The sequence below is a fragment of the Rhizophagus irregularis genome, chromosome 10 (assembly GCF_026210795.1).
Source record: "Rhizophagus irregularis chromosome 10, complete sequence".
NCBI classification, from domain to species: Eukaryota; Fungi; Glomeromycota; class Glomeromycetes; order Glomerales; family Glomeraceae; genus Rhizophagus; species Rhizophagus irregularis.
Genome location: NC_089438.1, coordinates 2,301,824 through 2,327,958, shown reverse-complemented (window position 1 = coordinate 2,327,958; position 26,135 = coordinate 2,301,824). Strand labels below are relative to the sequence as shown.

At 28.2% G+C, this 26,135-nt stretch overlaps 4 protein-coding genes across 4 annotated transcripts; all 4 read right to left on the bottom strand.

The window, feature by feature from the left end:
• Positions 1-10,106: 10,106 nt before the first annotated feature.
• On the bottom strand, positions 10,107-10,673 carry OCT59_002036 (uncharacterized protein; the record flags this gene model as incomplete). Its single annotated transcript, XM_025310204.1, has 1 exon — positions 10,107-10,673. The coding sequence occupies one exon, from the start codon at positions 10,671-10,673 to the stop codon at positions 10,107-10,109; it is 567 nt and encodes a 188-aa protein (XP_025185000.1).
• Positions 10,674-12,507: 1,834 nt separating this feature from the next.
• On the bottom strand, positions 12,508-15,041 carry OCT59_002035 (uncharacterized protein; the record flags this gene model as incomplete). The annotated part of the gene is made up of 6 exons (XM_066144213.1): positions 12,508-12,667; positions 12,785-12,887; positions 12,954-13,226; positions 13,299-13,745; positions 14,583-14,932; positions 15,004-15,041. The coding sequence occupies 6 exons, from the start codon at positions 15,039-15,041 to the stop codon at positions 12,508-12,510; spliced, it is 1,371 nt and encodes a 456-aa protein (XP_065995395.1).
• Positions 15,042-19,413: 4,372 nt separating this feature from the next.
• OCT59_002034 (uncharacterized protein) lies at positions 19,414-22,569 on the bottom strand (the record flags this gene model as incomplete). The annotated part of the gene is made up of 13 exons (XM_066144212.1): positions 19,414-19,622; positions 19,690-19,811; positions 19,877-20,051; positions 20,120-20,250; positions 20,319-20,595; positions 20,661-20,822; positions 20,893-21,087; positions 21,158-21,412; positions 21,488-21,542; positions 21,612-21,843; positions 21,929-22,170; positions 22,252-22,461; positions 22,525-22,569. The coding sequence occupies 13 exons, from the start codon at positions 22,567-22,569 to the stop codon at positions 19,414-19,416; spliced, it is 2,310 nt and encodes a 769-aa protein (XP_065995394.1).
• Positions 22,570-24,585: 2,016 nt separating this feature from the next.
• On the bottom strand, positions 24,586-25,021 carry OCT59_002033 (uncharacterized protein; the record flags this gene model as incomplete). Its single annotated transcript, XM_066144211.1, has 2 exons — positions 24,586-24,788; positions 24,862-25,021. The coding sequence occupies 2 exons, from the start codon at positions 25,019-25,021 to the stop codon at positions 24,586-24,588; spliced, it is 363 nt and encodes a 120-aa protein (XP_065995393.1).
• Between the last annotated feature and the right edge of the window lie 1,114 nt (positions 25,022-26,135).

Sequence of the window (26,135 nt, the reverse complement as noted above, 5' to 3'; positions counted from 1 at the left end):
GTTTTTGACCAGTAAATTTGATCGTCATGGTGGCTTGGTGTTACTATTTTGAAAATCGATGATCATCTGGGTGATAAGGGGGGTGACAGGTTGGGTACCGCAGTTTTTGTAGTATGCCGATCAAGGTGGTCACATGTTGGACTATCATTGGATTGACTTATCTAGGTAGATCTTAGGTCGATGGATTGTTCGCAATGAGGTGGGTGTCCTCCGTTTGGGATTGTTCGAAATGAGGTGGGTGTCCCTTCGGGGATTGCACGACACTAAAAAGTTCCCCATCGGCTGGACTGCACGACACTAAAAAGTTCCCTGAGGTCTTTGTGAAATAGGTTTGTTATCCATAGTATGTAGTCAAATAGGGGAAATTGAATTTTAGGTATTTCTGATAGTGCTAATGGTAGCTCGGAGGTTCTTTTACCGATTCTGTAGGAGTGGGTACGACGCTGGATGGGTTACGTATAGCATAGTCGACTTTACCCATTTTGAAATAGATTTGGGGGGAGTAGCCGTAGTTATTTATATAGAGAGGGTGGGGTTTATAATCTTAGCTTTTCTTTATATGTAATTTTGGAAGATTATTTGTTCTTTGTTTTTCTATTAGTTCTGCACTTGTTGCGGTGCTTTTTAGATCACTCTGTGTTTCTCTAAAGTCACTTCGGCATTAATTAATAAAATTCAAGCTCAAGCTATGTTTGCATGGTTTTTGACCAGTGGTTGCGAAAACGTTTATTTAAGTTTTTACATGTAAAATTGAAAAAAAAAACGCTGGAACTAATGATTCTGGCGTTTTTACATGTAAAATTGAAAAAAACGCCAGAACTAATGATTCTGGCATTTTTACATGTAAAATTGAAAAAAAAAACGCTGGAACTAATGATTCCGGCGTTTTTACATGTAAAATTGAAAAAAAAACGCCAGAACTAATGATTCTGGCGTTTTTACATGTAAAATTGAAAAAAAAATGCTGGAACTAATAGTTTTGGCGTTTTTACATGTAAAATCAAAAAAAAAACGCCAGAACTAATGATTCTGGCGTTTTTACATGTAAAACCAAAGGAAATACGCCAGAACCAATTATTCTGGCGCTTTTACATGTAAAATCAAAAAAAATGCCAAAACTATCAGTTTCGGCATTTTTACATGTAAAATCAAAAAAAAAATGCCGAAACTATCAGTTTCAGCGTTTTTACATGTAAAACCAAAAGGAAATACGCCAGAACCAATTATTCTGGCGCTTTTACATGTAAAATCGAAAAAAAAATGCCAAAACTATCAGTTTTAGCGTTTTTACATGTAAAATCAAAAGGAAAAACGCCGAAACAAATAGTTTCAGCATTTTATATAAATATAAAAGTAAAAAACGTTTCGCAACATTTTTTTTAATAATTTAAAGTAAAAATGTTGCGAAAACGTTTTTATGATAAAGCTCGAGCCAGCTCGAGCCCAGCTTGGCTCAAGCCAGGATTTTCATGGCTCAGCTTGGCTCGAACTGAGCTGAGCCAAGATTTTTTGTGGCTCAGTTCATTTCAGACTTGGCTTGGCACAGATCTTCAAGCCGAGCCAAGCCAGACTGTAGCTCGGCTCGAGCCGGCTCATGTAGAGCACTAGCTATAAACGCATTATGTAGACTGGCCAGTAATGAATTTGGAGTTGTTGGTATTCAAATTGCTGGTTTAGATATGCGATTAAATGTTTTGGTAAAGGATCTAGGTGGTATACCGTGATATTTCCATGTTGATCATGCTGAAATCCCAATATCACCACATTTAACAAACACTAAATCCCTTATACGTGTTTTATTGAACCTAAGGAACGTTATAATTGTAAATAAAAGTTTAATAACGCAGGCATTAAATGAAAAACCACCTCGTAATACTAGTCAAAGTTCTACTGTCAGTACACCCCCAGATAATTCCATGTATTATAATAGTTATAATAAAAACTAGTATTAAACCTTAATTAATAAATATAATTTTACCAAAATCACATTACATACAATGCTGGTATATATGAAATGAGTAAAAAAGTCTCAATAAACTTCCTTTTAGGTTTTTTTTTTCATTTTATTTCTTTTAGAATAAAATACACTAAGCCATCATGTCCTGATGTCGAATGTTTGATTGACGTCGAATCAACGCTCGTCCGATGTTATCTCGATTCGCATAATGTTTGTATGATGCCAGATAGACATCTGTTCGATGTCATTTCGATGTTTACTTAATGTACACAAGGCGGGAAAAATAAAGATTTTTGACATTAACTTAATATTGAAACAATGTAAGTGCAATATTATTATTCGATTTCGAATCTTTCTGTAAAGTAATTTACTAAGGTTTTAATTTAAAGATTAAGCGGTATTAAGAAAAATTCGCTCGAACTTTTCTTGCCATTGTTCAAAGTATACCATTGTTTTTTTTTCAAAGTAATTGATTAAACAATGGCAAGAAAAATTCGCTCAAACTTTTCTTGCCATTTTTCAAAGTAGCATTTTTTTTTAAAGCAATTGATTAAACAATGGCAAGAAAAGTTCGCAGCTCAAACTTTTCTTGCTATTGTTCGAAGTATAGCATTGTTTATTTTAAAGCAATTGATTAAACAATGGCAAGAAAAATTCGTTCAAACTTTTCTTGCTATTGTTCAAAGTATACCATTGTTTTTTTTTCAAAGTAATTGATTAAACAATGGCAAGAAAAATTAGTTCGAATATTTCTTGCTATTGTTTAACTCAAGTCTATTATTGTTTTTTTTAAAGCAATTAATTAAACAATGGCAAGAAAAATTCGCTCGAACTTTTCTTGCTATTGTTCGAAGTATATCATTTATTTGAAGCAATCGATTAAACAATGACAAGAAAAATTCGTGCGAACTTTTCTTACCATTGTTCAAGTATATCATTGTTTTTTTTAAAGCAATTGATTAAACAATGGCAAGAAAATTCTTCTTGCTATTGTTCAAAGTATATCATTGTTTATTTAAAGCAATTGATTAAACAATGGTAAGAAAAATTCATTCAAACTTTTCTTGCTATTGTTCAAAGTAGTGTTCCAAAAAAATCCAATCTGATTCGTATCCGCAGATCTGATCTGAAACAGATCGGATCAGATCAGCTTTTTTATGATCTGTGATCTGATCTGAATCAAAATAATTTGATCCATTTCAGATCGAATCAGATCAGATCAGTTATTCATTCAAATCAGATCAGATTGAATCAGATTCAAATGGATTCGGATCAGATTCGGATCAGATCTGAATCAAATCCAAATCTTGGAAAATAAAAAATGTTTTGCGCAACGTTTTTTATTAAGACAATAAAAAACCGTTGCGAAACGGTTATTTTTAGTTAAATAAACCGTTTCGCAACAGTTTATATTAAAACAATTTAAAAAACCATTGTGCAATGGTTTTTTTTAGTTAAATAAATCATTTCGCAACGGTTTATATTAAAATATTTTAAAAAACCGTTGCAAAACGGTTCTTTTTAATTAAATAAACCATTTCGCAATAGTTCTTTTTAATTAAATAAACCGTTTCGCAACGGTTTATATTAAAACAATTTAAAAACTGTTGCGCAACGGTTCTTTTTAGTTAAATAAACCGTTTCGCAACGGTTTATACTAAAACAATTTAAAAAAACTGTTGCGAAATAGTTTTTTTAGTTAAATAAACTGTTTCGCAATGGTTTACATTAAAATTATTAAAAAAACTGTTGCAAAATGGTTCTTTTTAGTTAAATAAACCATTTCGCAATGGTTTATATTAAAATATTTTAAAAAACCGTTGCGAAACAGTTCTTTTTAATTAAATAAACTGTTTCACAATGGTTTATATTAAAACAATTAAAAGAACCGTTGCGAAATGGTTCCTTTTAGTTAAATAAACTGTTTCACAACGGTTTATATTAAAATTGTTAAAAAACCGTTGCGAAACGGTTCTTTTTAATTAAATAAACTGTTGCGAAACAGTTCTTTTTAATTAAATAAACCGTTGCGAAACGGTTCTTTTTAATTAAATAAACCGTTGCGAAACGGTTCTTTTTAATTAAATAAACCGTTGCGAAACGGTTCTTTTTAATTAAATAAACCGTTGAAAGAAACGGTTCTTTTTAATTAAATAAACCGTTCTGAAACGGTTCTTTTTAATTAAATAAACCGTTGCAGCGTTCTTTTTAATTAAATAACCGTTAAGCGAAACGGTTCTTTTTAATTAAATAAACCGTTCGAAACGGTTCTTTTTAATTAAATAAACCGTTGCGAAACGGTTCTTTTTAATTAAATAAACCGTTGCGAAACGGTTCTTTTTTAATTAAATAAACCGTTGCGAAACGGTTCTTTTTAATTAAATAAACTGTTGCGAAACGGTTCTTTTTAATTAAATAAACCGTTGCGAAACGGTTCTTTTTAATTAAATAAACCGTTGCGAAACGGTTCTTTTTAATTAAATAAACCGTTGCGAAACGGTTCTTTTTAATTAAATAAACCGTTGCGAAACGGTTCTTTTTAATTAAATAAACCGTTCGCGAAACGGTTCTTTTTAATTAAATAAACCGTTGCGAAAGCGGATTCTTTTTAATTAAATAAACCGTTGCGAAACGGTTCTTTTTAATTAAATAAACCGTTGCGAAACGGTTCTTTTTAATTAAATAAACCGTTGCGAAACGGTTCTTTTTAATTAAATAAACCGTTGAAACGGTTCTTTTTAATTAAATAAACCGTTGCGAAACGGTTCTTTTTAATTAAATAAACCGTTGCGAAACGGTTCTTTTTAATTAAATAAACCGTTGCGAAACGGTTCTTTTTAATTAAATAAACTGTTGTGAAACGGTTCTTTTTAATTAAATAAACCGTTGCGAAATGGTTCTTTTTAATTAAATAAACCATTGCGAAACGGTTCTTTTTAATTAAATAAACTGTTGCGAAACGGTTCTTTTTAATTAAATAAACCGTTTCGCAATGGTTTATATTAAAAAAATTAAAAGAGCCGTTACGAAATGGTTCTTTTTAGTTAAATAAACCGTTTTGCAACAGTTTATATTAAAATCGTTAAAAAAACTGTTGCGAAATGGTTTTTTTAGTTAAATAAACCGTTGCGAAATGGTTTTTTTAGTTAAATAAACCGTTGCGAAATGGTTTTTTTAGTTAAATAAACCGTTGCGAAATGGTTTTTTTAGTTAAATAAACCGTTGCGAAATGGTTTTTTTAGTTAAATAAACCGTTGCGAAATGGTTTTTTTAGTTAAATAAACCGTTGCGAAATGGTTTTTTTAGTTAAATAAACCGTTGCGAAATGGTTTTTTTAGTTAAATAAACCGTTGCGAAATGGTTTTTTTAGTTAAATAAACCGTTGCGAAATGGTTTTTTTAGTTAAATAAACCGTTGCGAAATGGTTTTTTTAGTTAAATAAACCGTTGCGAAATGGTTTTTTTAGTTAAATAAACCGTTGCGAAATGGTTTTTTTAGTTAAATAAACCGTTGCGAAATGGTTTTTTTAGTTAAATAAACCGTTGCGAAATGGTTTTTTTAGTTACATAAACCGTTGCGAAATGGTTTTTTAGTTAAATAAACCGTTGCGAAATGGTTTTTTTAGTTAAATAAACCATTTCGCAACAGTTTATATTAAAACAATTAAAAAAACCGTTGCGAAACGGTTCTTTTTAATTAAATAAACCGTTTCGTAACGGTTCTTTTTAATTAAATAAACCGTTTCGTAACGGTTTATATTGAAACAATTAAAAGAACTATTGCGAAATGGTTCTTTTTAGTTAAATAAACCATTTCGCAACGGTTTATATTAAAATCGTTAAAAAAACCATTGCGAAATGGTTTTTTTTAATTAAATAAACCGTGTTCAGATAAAACCGATCCGGTCTGAATCCGATCTGAATCAGAAGTTAAAAAAATGGTTCGCAACGTTTTTTTAAAAATTTATTTAATAAAAAATGTTGCGAAACATTTTTTATTTCAATTTAAACGAAAAAAACTGTTGCGAAATAGTTTTTTAACGAATTTAATAAAAACCGTTGCGAAATGGTTTATTTAACTAAAAAAACCATTTCGCAACGGTTTTTTAAAATATTTTAATAAAAACCGTTGCGAAATGGTTTATTTAACTAAAAAAAACTGTTTCGCAACAGTTTTTTAAATCATTTTAATATAGACCGTTGCGAAACGGTTTATTTAACTAAAAAGAACCGTTTCACAACAGTTTTTTTAAATTGTTTTAGTATAAACCGTTGCGAAATGGTTTATTTAACTAAAAAGAACCATTTTGCAACGGTTTATTAATTATTTTAATATAAACCATTGCAAAACGGTTTATTTAACTAAAAAAAACCGTTTCGCAACGGTTTATTAATTATTGGATTCAGACCGAATCGAATCAAGCTCATTTCGGATTCAGATCAGATCAGATCCAATTATTTTTGATCCGAATTTGGATCAGATCAAATCCAACTTTTTTTGATCCGAATTTGGATCAAATCGGATTCATCTCAAATCCGATCTGATTCGATCCATTTAGAACACTAGTTCAAAGTATGCCATTGTTTTTTTTAAAGCAATCGATTAAACAATGACAAGAAAAGTCCGCGAATTTTCTTGATACTGCTTATTCTAATTTAGTATTAAGGTTTTAATTTAAAAATTAAAAAAATTAAGCAGTACCAAGGAAAATTCTCACGAATTTTTCTTATTATTATTTAATTTATCGATCATGCTTTCAACTATACAGTTAAAAAGTTAAACTGTTAAAGTTGAGCGGTATCTTAACAATCGTAATTATCGGACTTAGAACTTTTTAATCATATTTCTGATCAAATTATGCACATTTGTATTGTATAGGACTATAGGCTATTTACTGTCTTAAAAATATTTTTTCTGGGTTAATTATATAAGAACAAAATTATTGGCTGATCAGTGGATTACCACGTGAAAATTAGCCAATAGATGATTGCAGATTATTTGTTTTTGTAACGTGAATAATATAAATTTGGAAAAATACAAACTCTTTCTTTTATTTTGTTTTTACTTTTTTACTCAAGTTATTATTATTTCAGATATTACATTTATTTGTTTATTTTTATCATTGTTTTTTTACTCAAGTTATTATTATTTCAGATATTACATTTATTTGTTTATTTTTATTATTTAAGAAGAAAATTTTATTAAACTGATTCCAAATAAAAAGTTAAAAGAAAAACTTTTACAAAAACATTTATACGTTTGTGAAAATATTTAATGTTTGTGAAATTATAATAGTTTTTTATATTTAAGTATGATGGTTAACTTTCAGTTATTACTAATTATTTATTTTGATTTCTTGAACTTTTCTAATATAAATATATTTATATACTTAATAAAAAAGGTACAGTCATTGATTTTCTTTTCCTTTTTTTGTCTTTATTTAGCCTTTTCTTTTATTACTACTAGTTTTGACTTCTTTTAATCATTACTAATTTTATTTTACTAATTTTATCTTTTTATTACTACTAATTGTATCTCCTTTTTATTGCTACTAATTTTATCGCTACTAATCTAATCTTTAATAATTTCATTCTTTTGTTACTATTAATTCATCTTTAATTACTACTAACTTCATCTTTTTATTACTACTAACTTTATCTTTTTATTACTACTAATTTCATCTTTTATTAATTTTTTATCACTACTAATTTCATCTTTTATTAATTTTTTATTACTACTAATTTCATCTTTTATTAATTTTTTATTTTTTTATTACTACTAATTTTATTTTTTTATCACTATTAAAATTGTACCTTCTAACTTTCTATATTTGATTGTAGTATTTTTAATTTAATAATAAAATTTAATAATTATAAGGACAAATTTTCATGTTAAATATATAAATATATAAATTTATATTATATATAAAAATACCGTAGTAATAATACTTGCAAATATGATAAAATATACATATATTATGCTGTTAGCAAATAACCACCAGTATAAAACATACATTGTACATTGAAACATAATACTGTTCGCAAATAACTACCAGTATAAAACATACGTTATAAACTGAGGCATCATGCTATTTGCAAATAACCATCAGTATAAAACATACGTTATAAGCTGAGGTATAATACTGTTCGCAAATAACCACCAGTATAAAACATACGTTATAAACTGGAATACGCAAATAATCACATACGTTATAAACTGAAATATAATACTGCATATAAGTATAAAGTATACAAATCTTCACTATTTAAAAATACCGTGTATATAATACGGTGTGCAAAATACCAAATGTATATCGTATGTGAAAATACTGTTAAAATACTTTAATGATACTGTAATGATACTGTTCGCAAAATACGGTAATACCGTATGTTAACCGTATCCATATTTTTTATAGGGTAGGATATAAAACCTTTTCAGCGTTATCTATTGCAAAATTAAGCTTTTTTATCAAGAATACCATTAAAAATTCTAGTTAACATATAAAAATCCTGACAAAATTAATGATCATTTTGTACCGCTGAGTGAAGGATTAAGCAATTGCATATATTAAAATTATTAATAAAAAAAATTTTTGCGAAATATTCTAAAATTTTGTACATATTAATAAAAATATTTAATCATTACTTAATTTTTACAATGAAACAGCAAAAACATCAACATCAGGGGTAAGGTTGCTTGTCTAAACCTCTTCAAAATCCTACGATTAGTTTCGTCAAAATTTTACTATAGATTTATTATAGTTTTGGCAGAGTTTTGGCAGTTTCGGCATTTATAATAAGTTTCAGCAGTTTCGCCTTTCTCCAAAGTTTCACCAGTTTTTTAATATAACTTTAATATAGTTTCGGCAGAATTTCGCTTTTCGGCGAAACGCCATCTTGCCTAAACCCCTAGGTTTTGGCAAGCAACCTTAATCAGAGGCTTGTTCAATGCTTGCACTTAGTCGTATAAGCTCAATATCACAAATAATGATTCCTACAAGTTATACTCTTATTATGCTTCAGATACAATGAGTTATTCTCAGTTATTCTCCCACATCTATGATAGAATCTCTTTCTATAATGGAAGAGACGATGTATTATCTAATAGGAAATCAATTTTTTGAAATTATTACATTATTTTACATATTAATAATATTAATAAAAAATCATTTTTTTTTTATGAATTATCAATTTTTATTTTTATTTTTATGTTTCAGATGGAACCAAGTTATAGTACAAATTATACAGACAACAAATATATTGAGTCAAAAATAATTCTATTACTATAACCAAACCACAAACCCAGCGAGTCAGGTAGATGATGACCTCTGATCTTGAAAAAGAGCGAGAAATGGGAAGGATCCAAAACCACTCCCAGAACTCATCTGCCAACCTGGGAAGAATAACCAAGTAAAAAAACTAGAAATTTAAATGATCCGTATTTTTCTTTCGACCAAATGGCCGCCACTTATAAATACTGTCATAGGTGGAGTTTCAATATTGTTTGTTAAAAATGGTGAATAATTATTGTAGATTATAAAAGGATTTCATAAATAGCTACAATTAAAAATATCTACACTGGTAAAAAAATGGTCTATCCTACACATATCCTACACATATCTTACATATATCGGGTACTCAAAATGTAGAAAATCATACACAAATAATACACATATCATACACATATCGGGTACTTATATATATAGTATAGTAGTATACCTATCAGGTACCTAATATATATATGATATATAGATTAGTACCCGATATGTATATGATATGTGTATTATTTGTGTATGATTTTCTACATTTTGAGCACCCAATATGTGTAAGATATGTATAGGATAAATCATTTTTTTACCAGTGCTAGACTCATTATAAAAAGAAGACTATATAAAAATTAGTTAAATTCAAAAAATCGGGAGTCTAGTAGAAAAAAAAAAATTGAAGGTTAAATATTAAAATATTTCCTTTAAGATATTATACATTGACGTCAAAATTTAAATGAGTGGTAAAGTGTCACAATCCTTATAAGTTTTTTATCTATATGTTTTGACTCAGAAGAGCCAAAGTAAAATTTGTGATTAGTGTTACGTCTGTTAGGTCATAATTCTTTAGGCGTAAATCTATCCAAAGTATCTTCATAGGAAAGTTTATGTGATGAATTTCCATGTAGTCATAATTGACAAAATACAATTAAGGTTATTAAATTCTTGATTGAGGTCGGCAATTTCCTCAGCCATTGTACATTCCTTACAGCGGTCGAAAATAGAGATAAGATCATTGTAAATAGAGTTTAAGTGCCACATGAAGACATCTTCGTAAAAAGACCATATGCGTAGTCTATTTATGCATATACCAAGAAATGCCACTTTCCGGACATTGGCTAGATGTTCTAAATGTTGTTTTTCATTCAAGATATGGAGTTTCTTTCTAGATTTTAATTCAGTCAGCCAAGTTTGGCTACCAGGAACCATCAGATTATTATTTTTTTTTTGTTTTTTTGATGTGTATATTGGCCCATCAAGTACGAAAGGGAGGAGATCCGCTGGAATATTAAAGTCATAAGCCACTTCTAAACCTACATCTGATTTGATTTCTTTAGAAAGAGGTTGAATAGAAATTACAGTCCTTGAGGTTTCAGCGTTCTTACTGATTTTTGGTTTTCTTTGTGATTTCCCTGGAAACCTGAGAGTTTGAAAATTATAATCATTTTTCATTCTGGTTAAATGTTCTATCTTTATATTTCAAATGTTGAATGGGCTTGTCAATGTTTTAACAAGAATCGATGTTGACATGCACAAGAAATTTGATCATCTAAGGTAAGAGCAGGGTCATCTTTTATCCAGTTGAAAACTCTTTTACAATTATGCTAGAATTGAGCCTTCTGATTCCGGCTGATTTTGGTTGTTTTATCATGATATTGGAGAAAATTCTCATATCGTTTCTGATACATGTAATTGTTACGCCTTAGGTATTGTTTTTTCCCCTGAGTTTGTCTAATATTCCACTGTATAAGAGATACCTTGACATTTTGAATGAATTTGTTTAACTTTACGAGGTGTTTTGCATGAAAAGACTTGGAGAAAGATAAAGAAGCAGGTGTAGTTTTAGGTTTCTTTATAAAAGTGTATTTTTCAAGATATTTCTGGTGAGCGGTAAGCGCGTCTGTTATGTGACATTATGATAGGACTAGGAACAGGACCCCGGATAATTATAATAGAGGTTACATCCGCAGTACTAATTAAAAATCTAATGAAATATAAGTAAATTTTGCCGTTTTGATATACATTTTTATCATATGACCTTATTTTAGCTGATAAATACGCCTTTTTTATCATATGACATCAATATAATTTTTTTACTAAAAAATAGGTCAAAATTTTATTTTATATTAAAATTATACAGCATTATCATCAATTGATTCTGTAGAAATAATTAACTGTAATTTATTTATAGCTGAATTAAAAAATTATAGATTATCATTTTTTTTTTTCCTACAATCAAAAATCCCATATTTTCAGTGAAATTTTTGCAATTTTCTGAAAATTTCATTAATTTTAAATAGCTAGTCTAAATTGTAATGCTAAGGTTTAATAAACAACCCCCATTAGAAAAGACAGCTGCAGAAGTTAAATGTGAATATTGCAAATGAAGGATCTTTTCAGCAGTATTATTAATTCTGGCTAACGGTAGAAGAGTCTCATAAGGAGTATCAAAAGTAATAGAAAAGATATCAGATATATTAATATTTGAAACATGAACAGAATGAATATTAGGAGGTGGAATTGTAGAAAGTATTAATGTTTAAAAGTTTCTCGAGATATTTCATTTTGTATTGATATATAATGACATTAAAGACAAAAATTAAAATACGAAAACACGTGTCTTAAGTCTTAACATTTTAAAAATAATTAATGGTAAATTATATTGAATCTCTGGTAAATTTATCTGATATGAAAAGCAAATAAATTTAATAAATTTAAATAATTATATTACATTGTGATAAAAAAATGAACTTTTTGAATATAAATTTATTACGTTATCATTATGATAAAATTATCTCAAGCAAAATTTGCTATTTATATTAAATTTGATGTAACACTACTGCATATTATATTTCCACTATATTCCCCCTAAAATATATGCTTTATTAGAAAAATTACATGTGACCTTAAAATTTTACATAAAATTATATTAGAAGTATTCTATTTTTGCATGTGACTTTTACTTAAAATACCCGCTTTTGCATATGACCTTTTCATTAAAAATACAATAAAATATACTTTTTTTGTATATGACCTTTATTATAATTATCCGGGGTCCTTTAGGAACATGTTTCCAGCAGGACCCCGGAAAATACATATATAGGTCATAAATGATCTGCACAAAATTATGGGTATTTCGCTACCCTTAAAATCAGTTGAATTCGCCAAAAATTGAATTATTACATACAAATTTAGTATTAATTCGCCAAAACTAAAAGCATGACTTTATTTTTATATGTAAATAAATATGTAGAAAAAAAATTTATTTATTATATTTATTAAGATTTTATTTATTATTACTTTTAAGGAGTGCATTAAAATATTCCTTTGCTTGTCCTTTAAGAATTAATGCTTCTTCACTAATAATAACATCTTTTAATACCAAATGATGAATAATATGAGAAGCTTTAGTATGAGAAAAAATTAAAAAATGATGATCCGAATCTCTGAAAAAATTGCACCATTAACATGAAAAGAAAATTTTCATAGATACATAAGAAAGAGATTTGAGATCTGAAACAGGAGTATCAGTATATGAATGCATCAAGGACTTTTGTTCATACATGGCAATGATTTGAGCAACACAAAATGTATTGTCAAATTTAGCTATTACGAAAGATCCGATTTGTAACGGTAAAAAAGCAGAGTTATCAGCACGTGGATGATCTAAAAATAGAAACAATATGAAAAAAATTCATCTTTTAACAATTAACGATTAATAGATTAGTTTACCTTTTGTGTTATTATCAGTCTTTTTATTTGATTTCCATCTATTTTCTCGTGATTTAGTCAAGGTAGAATCATCATTTTTCGTTAAATATGAAACCAAATTACTGGCTATATTAACATCAAGTTTATCTAAAGTATTATTTTCATTGTTTCTAAAAACAGTTTTTGTTCGTTCAAGATTTCTACTCGTATAGGCATCATGGCTTTGACGTAAATCCAAAAAAAAATCAACATTTAATTCACCATCCAATATATAATTACAGTTGAATTTAGGATCTATTTATAAATATAAAATACAAAATTAGCAATAAAATGAAGAATTAATTACTGTTATTACTTATTATTTACCATTTGGAAACCATGGAATGTCAGGTAATTTTTCTACAAGTTCTACAATTACTTGACAATTATAATTTTTTTCCATTGGAAATGTAATTTGCGAATCATCAGAATTAATTTCTTCTTCTCGATTTATATTCATTTTAGATATTGCGTGATTTATACATTGATTAGTTGACAAATTATCCACATTAAGTTCATCATTACTATCCATAATTCTAGGATTTGGATTATCATCCCAAAAATCATCAAGCTGTAAATCCGGAAGTCTCTTATGAATATTGAAATAATAAGCATCAGGTACGGCTGTCATTTCCAAATATTTTGCTAGATGAATAGCTCTCGCATAACCTATACTAATTGCATTATCAATTTCAATATCAGATGGCCAATACCGTAAACATTCAAGATTATTGTTTGAAAGATTAATTTCTGCATATTCATTAAAGTCATAACCTGATAATAATGTAAGTTTCGTGATAAGTAAAAAATAATATAATTTTTTTTTTGCTTTTTGTCATTAATGTTTAAATTTCACTAAAAATAATCACAGAATATATGTTAATCATAAAATTTACCTTCACGTACAATTTTTTCCTTTCTAAATAGCAAATTATCTGATTGAACGGACCTAAGATATTGGTTAATTTTCGGAACCATTTGAAGAATTTCCAAATAATTAAAATCAGAACGAAATTGTCGAGAAATTCCAAAAATATGTTCACAAGATTTGGTGCCATGCTTCCATGGTAATAAAGGTATATTTTTATAGTAATCTCTGTGAATCTTAATTAAAAGAACCAAAGATTCAACTAAACTAATCATAATATTAAAAGTTTGCATTGCTAAAAAGTTTTTTGAAATAGATATATATGAAGGATAAAGATCACTAAGAGTCTCGATATGATACTTCCACAAATGTAAAAAAAAATATGCTGTCATAGCCATTTCGATCCTCTCATAATGTGTAATGTTTCGATTAAGGTAACTATCGAAGCTCACCTAAAATAAATTAATATTAATTAATAAACCAAATTTCAAAATAAGTAATAAAAGATTTTAAAATTAATACATTATACATACCCATAACAAAGAGATATACAAATAATCCTCAAAATTCAGATGATAATCCCTTTTCTCCATCTAATACTTGTGCCAAATTTTTTGAGCAAAATACTCTATACGCAGCATTATCATCCTGACGGTCCAATTTTATTACATCTCACTTATACATAATGCTATTTTCTTGAAAAGATAACGTTAACAGCTGATCAAATCATACTGTAGAATTACCAAATGTAAGTAAACGAGCACCAGACATAGCTGCATTTCTTGCTGTTTTTTTCCCATGTTTAGGATCCTGAATACGAACTATAGGTCCAACTTTGGGAAATACAGGACAGTTGAAATTAATTCCATATCGGGAATTTCGATGCTGAACACGGTTTCTTGTTCTAATTGATTGTAGTAAATTTTGTGCCTGAAATTCAGCAGCAGCACCATCTGATCCGATAGAAATTATAGGTAATTCAAAATCTGCTGCAATATCAATAAGTTTCTGATGAAGTGCTAAAATTTTATTAGCACTGTCATTTCCAGTTGGAATTAATGCCACAATTACGGGTGGAAACCTTGGTAGGTACCTAATAATTTAAATCAATTAAATTTAATAATAGTAATTAAAATTCAAATCAATTTTTTTTAATAAATTTACCTGAAGAACGTAAACTCTAACATATTTTGCAATCGCATTTCTTTGCTTGATATCAGAAATCTTTTTATATATATCATCATAGGTTTCAATTTTGCAATCATTTCGGTCTAGAGTTGATCCAACAATACAACCTAAATTTGTTGAATATTGCAACCCGGACTTTAAAATTGTACAATCCGTCATAGCTACAACATGACCTTTATAGTGTAATGAATCTAAGAGCCTTTTAAATCGAGCAACATTCTCGCAACATAAAGTGTCGATTGTTAATAACAGCTTTCAGAAATACTTTGATGATACCTATATAGGACATATAAAAAATTATGCTTAATTATAGATATAATCGTACTAATTAGATAATTTTAATTGTACTATCATTATTATTACCTTATTGTACGAATTGTTATACCAGCTAAATTCTGATGGAACAAATCCAATGCTTTTAAACTAATACTTCCCAACACTATAAGAAAATTTAAAAATTCAGTTGGATATTTGAGATTTCGTAAGCCTTTTTCTTGTTCTTTACGTTCTGCAGCTTGTAACATAATATAGCAAAGTCCTTTAAATACTGGTTTTTGGTCAAATGCACCTTGAACAGCTTTATTAGCAAGTTCCATCCAAAATCCTACAGATGAATCCTCGGTATTAAGGAATTCATTTAATTGTTTAATATGACCATTTTTTAGATATATTAATAACGGATTATTTTCATAATAAAATTTCGGTGTAAATTTAGTATTTTTTGGATCGGGAACTACACAATGCAAACGATTCAAAAAAGTTGAATTAAAATGAATATGGGAACATAGTGAACAGGGTTGCCCATAAGTTTTTTTCTCACAGTTGACTGATCGAACGCACATTCCTAAATTAAACGTCAGTATTAATAAATTGATAAATGATCATCATACGGTTAACTAATTTTTTTTACCAAGACGATCAATAAACCATTCTGATTCAACAATCATTTGCTGATTAAAATCGGTTATTTCCTCCTTATTGAGCTTTTTAGAATTAAATAATAGTTTATTTGGAAACTTATTTGGAAACATTTCTTTTCCAATTACTTCTCGTCGTCGTGCACCTCCATACACTGGTCAAATGATGAAATATCGGGTAATAACGTATTGGTCAAATATCAGGAAATAATCAGAAACCCGATATGGCATGATAGGCAATATTAAACATTTACAAGTATTGGTAATCCGAAATGTTTAATAATATTTTATGAAAAAAATCTGATTTTTTAAAGACATATCATTAAAATATCAGAAAATTTTATTATACCTATCAGTAGTCTGATAGGTCATTGGAATAATTTACGGCATGTAATTATTTCTATTCCCACAAAAATCTTCGATCTTTTTTTTAATTGATAAACTTTTTTTTTTTACACTTTAAAGTTAATTTTTTTTTAACTTTTTTCTTACAATACTTTAAATAAATAAATTTTTATCACACCTTTTGAAGAACCAAATATTTAACTCGAAATCAAATTTCTAACTTCTGGCAAGCTCGTCCAACGTTCGGAATATAATCTGCAACATGCAGAAACGGATTAAAAAGTTTCACTTTAGTAGTCTCCGGACTTCTTTTCTTTTGGAAAGGAAACGCCGGACTCTTGGAGACTTTAAGGAAGCCGAAGACATATACCGGTATCTAAATTAGTTCCAGTCTTCCGGAGTAAGCAAAAAATTTTTTTTTATTTGTTTTAATGAACGTTAGCACTAATATTCTTTTTTATTTTTTAGGTCCAGAACGCCGAAGGTATAGGTTCGGAATTCGACATTTCGAAGGTATACTTCTTCGAAATAATTTATTTTTTTATTTTTTTCGACTAGCGAAACGTTTATTAACGCTTCATTTTTTTTTGCTTTTTTAGGTTCGGCTGGGCAGCTCCTTGGAGACGGAACTCGATATTTCGAAGGTATACTTCGAGTATACTTCGAAATAATTATTTTTTTGTTTTTTCGACTAACGAAACGTTTATTAACGTTTTGTTTTCTTTTTTCTTTTAGGTTCGGCTTCTTTGGGCGGCTTCTTGGCTTCTTGGACGGACGGAAATCAATAAGACATTTTGAAGGTATATATACTTCAAAATGTCTTTCTTTTTTGGGTTTTTTTTTTCAACGAAACGTTTATTAACGCTTCGTTTTTTTTGCTTTTTTAGGTTCGACTTCTTTGGGCGGCTCCATTTACTCGACATTTCGAAGGTATACTTGAAGTATACTTCGAAATATATTTTTTTTTGTTTTTTTTCAACGAAACGTTTATTAACGTTTCGTTTTTTTTTCTTTTAGGTTCGGTTTCTTTTGGGCGGCTCCTTAGACGGACGAAATTAAATTCGACATTTCGAAGATATACTTCAAGTATACTTCGAAATATCTTTTTTCATTTTTCAACGAAACGAACGGTAAGTTTCGCAGCATTGCGAAACTTACAATTTTTTTCTTTGAGAGTTTGAGAAACGTTATTCTGACGTTTCTCTTTTTGTCTTTTTTGTAGGTTCAAGTGGGGGAGCTTCGAAATGGCAAACTCGAATGGTAAGTTTCACAACGCGAAACTTATTTTTTATTTATTTTTTTGTAAGAAACGTTATATTAACGTTTCTCTCTTTTTTTTGTAGGTTCAAGTATTTCGGCCTTGTGAAATTCGAAATGACGGTGAGTTTCGCGACGTTTAGTTACGTTACGAAACTTAAAAATTTTTTTCTTTGAGAAACGTTATATTAACGTTTCTCTCTTTTTGTAGGTTCAAGTGTTCGGCTCGGTATTTCGAAACGGTAAGTTTAAACGTTGCGAAACAATCTTTTTTTTATTCTTTTTTTTGTAAGAAACGTTATATTAACGTTTCTTTTTTTTTGTAGATACTCTCTGGATATTGGATTTCGGTTAGGTTTCGAAGTTTCGTTTTGAAACTTCGATTCTTTTTTTATTTTTTTTTTAAAGAAACGTTACTAATGTTTCTTTATTTATTTTTGTAGGCTCCCTTCGACTTTTATACCGGACTGGGATGCTAAGGCCTAAGAGAGGGTAAGTTTCAAACTTTCAATATTTTTTTTATTTTTCAAAGAACGTTTCTAACGTTCTTATTATTTTTTTTTGTAGAATCTGTAGGCTCCGCCGCTCCGGTACTCTAAGGTCGAAATGGTAAGTTTCGTAACGAAAATCGTTACGAAACTTTATTTTTTATTAAGAAACGTTTTAACGTTTCTTTTTCTTTTTTTTGTAGGATTTGTTGAGCTCGGTATTTAAATTCGGTAAGTTTTTTTGTCGAAACTAAATATTTTTTTTTCAATAAATCGGATTTAGATATATGGGGGCTGTTAAAGAAACGTATCAACGTTCTTTTTTTCAATTTTTTAGGTTACCGGACTCCTAGGAACTTGGAAGTCTCGGTATAATATATGGGTGGCGTATGACGTTTGATTGTGTTAAAGAAACGTACTAACGTTTCTTTTTTCATTTTCTTAGGTTACCGGACTTGGAAGAATCCGGTAAAATATATGGGAGGAGTGTATGGCGTTAATTGTATTAAAGAAACGTATTAACGTTTCTTTTTTTCATTTTTTTAGGTTACCGGACTCCTAGGAATTTGGAAGAACCCGGTAAAGTATATGGGGAAGTGTATAGCGTTGGTGTTTAATTATGTTAAAGAAACGTATTAACGTTTCTTTTTTTGTTTTTTTAGATTACCGGACTCCTAGGAATTTGGGAGAACCTGGACTTAGGATTATATAGTTAATTATTACGACTACAACGCAGCTGTGAGTACGAGTACGTGAATTGAATATCTTGTACTCATGTACTCACGTGTACTCACATGTATTCTCAATATATTTGACGAACTTTAAATTATTTTTTAAGTGAAATATTATTACACCGTTGAACTACAGTACTACACTACTTCATTTTTACATTCCTGAAGAGCTTATATATTAAGTTTTATTTTTACCATATTACAATATAACGTATGAAACACGAAATTAATAAAACATAAACAACTGTACATATAAAAGAAAAAATTGCAATTTTCTTTTTTGTAATTAAACTCTTCTAAAATACATGTTATAAAAAAAAAGAATACAAATGAAATAAAAAGGGCGAATTTCTATAAAAAATGTTAGACAGATTATTGTTTTCTACTTTTTTTTAATTTTAGTGATTGGTAAAAGACGAATTGTTTTATGTTTTATCTACTAACATCCTTACAGGATGTACAACCTGTGTAAAATAATAAAAAAGCGATCATAGTTATATAAATATTGTTAATTCTAATAAACAACCTATACGTCTCTTTAAAATAATTTTTTAATTATCAGTAATTAACGTCACAGCTTATATTTTATTTAGTTTAGGCACATAACAATTAAAAGCTATAACTTAAAATAAGTTCATTATATAATACTTATTCATTTAACTCCTTTAACTCCTTTTCCTTCTGTGCAATTTCCAATTTCTTCAATTGGTTATCCAATCTTTTTCTTTCTAGTTCTTCCTTACGTTCTTCATATTCCAACTCCTGAATTCTTTTTTGAAATTCTGAGTCATTTTCCTTAACACTCACTTTCTGCCTTTTGTTTGGTAATTTTTGAATTTGGATATTCTTTCGTTTTTCTAAAGATAAATAATAATAGATAAGTAATAAGAATTAAATTTAATAAATAAATAAATTATTAATTACCTTTTCGCTTATTAGCATCTATTTTTCGTTTTGTACCACTTTTATTCTTGCTTGACATAGGAATATTATATTTCTGGTAATTATGAAACCGCCTATACAATGTTAGATCATAGTTCCATGAACTAAAAAATAACTTTGTTAATAATTATAAAATATATTAAATAATTATATAATTAGAATAGCTTACTGAAATATTGCAGTTTTTAATCTCAATCGCGTCCCTTCTCTATTTACATTCGCGTGTGAACATTCAGATACATTAGTATCAAAAGGGGTAGTCATCCAAATATCATAATCCATCAAAGAATAATTATGATTCAATGATGCTAATATCCATGGTGTTTGGTATTCAGTTATCCAATCTATTTATTAGCAATCACGTTAATAACAATATAAATAATACAAATTCTAATAAAATTAACCTATTTACCATGTATTTTCTCATCACCAATAGTTTCTAACTGCTCAAATATAAAATCTACATCATCTTTAGTTTTGGCTTTTAGAAGCTGACGCATTAAAAATTTGCTTTCATCTGAATATTTAGAATTTCTTACATTTCTATATTAATATAAATAAAATAATTATTAGCAATTTATTTGTAAATAATCAAAAAACTTCATTTTTACCTTTCAAAATGAACTGAACAAGACTTTAAAATATAAAGTAAATGTTGCTCAGCACTTATAGAATTACATAAAGAATTTAAAGCTAAAGACAATCCTTTAGCTTGACCTTTGTCAAGATCTACAATTATAGCAGCCCATCCTTTTTTTTCTGAATTAAAATGATAAAAAGATGGCTTTTCTCCTGTTAAATCTTCATAAACTTCAAAGAAAGTTGTAAACATGCATTGATAAATTTTAGAATCACTTCCATTTGTAAAAATTCTACAAAATGTTACAACTAAATAAAAAAAAATTAATTTATGTTATAATTAAAATCAAAGTTTGAGAATCTTAACTACTTACTACTATGATTATCTTCATCATAAGCATTAAACTCAAATTCATTCATTTCTCCAAATACACGTTTATAGGACATATCTACCATAAAATATTTAAATTTCGACATACGAATAGCTTGTAATTTAATCATACATAAAATAATAACATTTCCACTATCTGTAAATACTAAAAAATAATGATAATTGTATTATTATCTTTAAAATAAATTTATTAAACTTTTTTTATTAATACTTACTAATTCTTTGAATATAATCACGTAAATTTGCTTCATTTTGATTAAAAGCATGAACCACTCCCATAATTCCCTGTCCATGTGGATGTAATAATTTCTGTTCTTTCATTACAATATTACGAAGTTTATCAATATTATTCATCGAAGCACGAATATCTGATAAAACAACTTCTCCAAAAACTGCTTTTATTAATGGACCTTTTTTGAAAATCAAAAGTTATTAAAAATAAAATAAAATAAAATAAAGAAAAAAATCAACAATTTATACCTGAAATTAATTTTCGTGGAGTAGTATCACTTAAAAGATCATTTGAATTTTTAATTAAATTTTTTACATTTTCTTGTAAATGGCCAGGTATTCGATGAGGAGGAGGTGGTGGATGTGAGTGAGTGTTTTTTACAACCATGACTATATATGGACATGATTTTAAATCTAATGGTTCATATTTATGAAATATAACATTACATCCAATTTTTACAAGTGGTAATAGTTCAATTTTTCCATCTTTAACATGAGGGATTGCTATATAAAAATAGGAAAATTACTATTTAAAAAAAATTAAACATTAATTTGTTAATCATATAAATAATTACTTACGACACTCTTTTTTTCTAGATGCACTAGGAATAGTGGTAAAACATTTTTTATCATCCTATATAAATAAATAAATGAATATTAAAATTTATTATAAAATAATAAAACTGAAAAAATATTAAATTACCTCAATAGTACTAATTCGTCCTTCATTTTTAAATAATTCTTTTAAAAGATCTTCATCAATATTAGGTTTACCACTTATATATCTATGTCGCGTGCCAAAGGTATACAAACTGCAACCAATAAAGTACTGATTGGCATCACTTCTATTGGCTTTGTGATATCTTACCACAGGTTTTCCATTACATGTATAATTGTTATAACAACATTTAGTTTTAATTGCAGCAAGATATTCCCTTAAAATTAAAAGAAATTTAATTAAATTGTTATTTGTAAATATTCAATAAGAAATAAATAAAAATTGTAATAATAAATAATTACTCTTGTGTATTTAATCGAATTTGATGTAAAGAAGATAATGTAAAAAAGCTGGGATTTCTTGAAAGAAGGTCAACATCAGGATCTACTATAGTATGAGTCGTGTTTATAGTAAGATCAGAAGCAGCAATACTGCAGAGCTTTAACCCTTGACATGTTTTTTTTTCGTCTTTGCATTTTACTCCCAAATACGGGCAAAAAGTATTAGAATGAGCACCACTAGGTTTTCCAAGACTATACTGAATCTTAAAATAAATGATAGGAAAAATAATTCATTAATTAATATTAAAAGACAAAATAATTAAAAATAAAACTCCATCACTTACATCACCAAATACAGCTTTTTTATCAGCCCAGTTTTCAACATGAAAAACATATGCAATTCCATCATTTGAACTATCAGGATACTCAATGGGAAATAAAGAATGGCGAATATCAGTTATATGATATATAGTATTAATTAAAGCTAATGTTTTTTCCAGTCTCTCTTCATTATAAGCAAGTTCCTGTGGCAATGAGAATTCTTGATCTTCACTCTAAAATAATGAAAACTTTAAAATTTTGTATTATAATATTAAAATATTAATAAATTGTTTTACCTCTGATGAATCAGAACTAATGTTAATGATTTTTAAATCAGACATTTTAGTTTGTTTGAAAATTTTAATTTGGTTTTTGTAGTTACAAAAATAAAACAGAATATAAAAAACGCGATTAAAAGTAAAATTGAAAAAATTTTGAACGCGTTTGAAATAAAACTTTATTGTAAAAAGTTGGTATAAACATGATTACACAATTTCTAAAAAAGTTATTGAAAATAATTTTTATAGATTTATTAATTATAAAATCGTCAAGGTTATTTCCATAATTAAATATAATTAAAATGTTAAAATTCTAAAAAATAACTAATTTACTTTTACTGAGAAGTATTCAACTCACCTAAATTGAAAATTGACTAACCAAAAAAAGTGTAATGGTCAATCAAGAATCCACAATGATGTAATTTACTTCAGTTATCAAATGATCGTATAAAAATACAAATAAATTTTTTTGCTAATATATAAATGATCTAAATAATGAGATTTCTTTTAGTTTTCATTTACATTATTTATGTTTTAAAAACAGAAAGCAAAAAAAAGAATAAATATTAAACAATAAAAAAAAAGTGACTAGTAATATATTGAAATTCTTACTTTAATGCTTTATTTTAATATGGTAGTCATAATGGCGTAAAAAGTCTCTCATTCATAATGAGAAAATTCTACTTTGTTGGTAATTGTAGTGGTGTATTTATTTTATTTTCTTGTTGGTTTACTAGTTCTTATTCAAATGCTAGTTATCAGCTCTTCGTATTTTTATTCTGTAATTCAAACCAGTTAAAATTACATAAAACAAATTCCCTTTTATTAAGTTTAGCTCAATGAGTTTACCTTTAAAAATTCAAGCACGACATTCTTATTAAATAAGGTAAATAAAAGACAATGTTAAATAAATTTTAAAAAAAGTTGAATTACTTTAAGATCAGTTAAGAGTCCAAAAAATGCCAGCATTTCTGTAAATAAAGAAAAATAGCTGGTTTAAATAAATTAAAAAAAAAGCGCGATGAATTGCCTTTTGAAAAAATTAAAAAAAAATTTGCCGAAACTGGTCGTTATACAATTAATGATTGGTACGTGAGTACGTGAGTACAGTGAGTACAAAGATTGTATTGCGTACTTGTGTAATCATTTCAAGTCATATGACTACATAATACGTGATTACATATCTATGTGATGCGTACTCACACGTAGTCGTACTCACTAGCCTGCTGTAGTCGTAATAAATAACAATTTACCGTGGACTTAGGTATATGGGATAATGCGGTGTATGGTGTTTAATTGTTTTAAAGAAACGTACTAACGTTTCTTTCTTTTTTAGTAGGAACGCCAGACAAGATTACGAACTGGACTTTGGACGAAAGGTAAATAGAAGGGTTTTTCTATTTTTTTTTTGTAACATTTTTAACGTTACTTTTTTCGTTTTCTTGTAGGTAATTCGCTCAAGATGAAATTGACACAAGGTACCAGAACTTATTTTTTTTAATATTTTTCGTTAAGAACGTTTACTAAACGTTCTTTTTTTTTATAGAGAACGAAATAATATTTCACTCACAATTTTACCAAGTCAAAATCAACCTAATCCACCACAATCTAATATCCATCTTCTGCTTAATTCGTTTGGTATTAGTAGGCAATAGTTCGGAAGAGTTGGCATAAAAACTTTGGGAAAAATAGTTGTTTGTTGGAATCGAACCAACTGGAATAATATTCCAAACCATTAACAACATAATGTAGATAGATAGAATAGGATAAATTAACGAATATAATTTTTAAAAATATAATAATAAAATAAATATATATATATGTTATTATGTTAAATAAATAAATAAATGAATAATATATAGTATATATAAATGAATAAATAATAAGTTTCGGGTTTCGATGTAGCAAATATACATCTAATATTATAAATAGTTCGGAGAAATATCGGATTGCTGAAATTCTCCCGATATTCATATAGCACTTTACCGTTATGTTCTAACCTGAAAGTCACATGACTTATACCTGATCTGCGCCGAGAACCAGTCACAAATCGGGTGGATCGATCAGCTGCCATTCAGGTTAAAATCGAAAACATATAATAGGGCTATCGGGTATATGAAATTTACCCGGTAGCCCTTCATTCGACCAGTGATATGTAGCTGGTGTTCGATTAATATAAGTAACAATTTGTTCAGAATGGAGTCCAGGACATGGTTTATTTGGAAATGATGGCGGTGATGGTGGCGGTGGTGGCGGTGATGAGTCTTCTAAGTCTTCTCTTACTTTTTTTAGGATTAGGTAAGACAGGAAACAAACCAGGTAAACCAAGTTGTCATTTTTGGTTATTTATTTTACATCTAGAGTTTCTAGAATGTTCGTTAAGCCTTTTCTCATCATAGTCGTTATCAAGAATAACCTTTTGTCCACATTTGCAAAATACTTCACGTTTATTAATAATAGCTGCACAAAATTTATTATCACTTAAGCGAGTTCGAGTATGCTTCCATTTCAACATTATAAAAGTAAAGTTTTAGTTTTTGTAAAAAAAACGCGTAGTTAGTTTCAAAATATATACTTCTGATCGTGAGAAAGGGTGAAAAAAAAAAAATACCAAAACAGGATAAATTTGCTAGAACGAATAATATGACTATGAGAAAATCCATTCAATTCGCCAAAACGTATAATATGACTATGAGAAAATTCATACAATTCGCCAAAACTAAAAATTATGACTACCCCTTAAATTTTCATGAATTCGCCAAAACTTAAATTTGGACATTAAGTTAAATTTGAGTTAATTCGCCAAAACTTAAATGTGACCTGTATATGTATTTTCCAGGATCCTTTTCCAGCTACCAAGTGATTACATAGGATAAAAATACCAAAATAAAATCTGTAACGTTTGTAATTGAAGTTGAAAAAAGTATTCCTCAATCCTCAGTCGTAATTCATAACCACGTGATAGTACTATATAAATTCTATCCAATAATTTTTTTTGAATAAGTTGTTGAATGTCAAGGAATCACATGTTGATGTGAAAAAAATGAGTCAACATTGTGCTCACTTGAAATTTGTCATTAGGAAAGCCAACTCGTGAAATTGTAGCTAATAATCATTTGTGTATATCTTTAGATGAATATCAAGTTGGCTGATGTCATATATCTTGTTAAAACCAGCCCGATTAGGTCTGGTCACATGAAATTTATTGAAGAAGCTGAGTCTTTAGGCAAAAACTCCTGTGTAGTAGTTGTAGAGTCTCGCCCACACTTCTCTCGGGCAAGTTTTAAAAGCTTAAAATTATAGATAAGCCTTCCGTGAGGCCTACCCAGTGGCCTTCACTTCCTCCTCCTCCTCTTCAAAAAAAAATTTTTACAAAAATTTGGGTTTAATGCGGAATTCTAATAAAAAAAAAATGGTGTCCAGTGATGTTTAAGTGATCTTCCCCAGTATCGCCACAAAAATTTTCCACCTCTATGTGATCTTAAAAATTTGTTACTGGCGTCACACCCTTCCTGTTTTCCATTTTTACTATGTATTTCAGGGACTTTGATTTTTTTCAGTGTGTAAAATCCTATTTGACACGCTTTATTTGTCACATGCTTAATTTCTTAATGCTGGCCGAGACATAT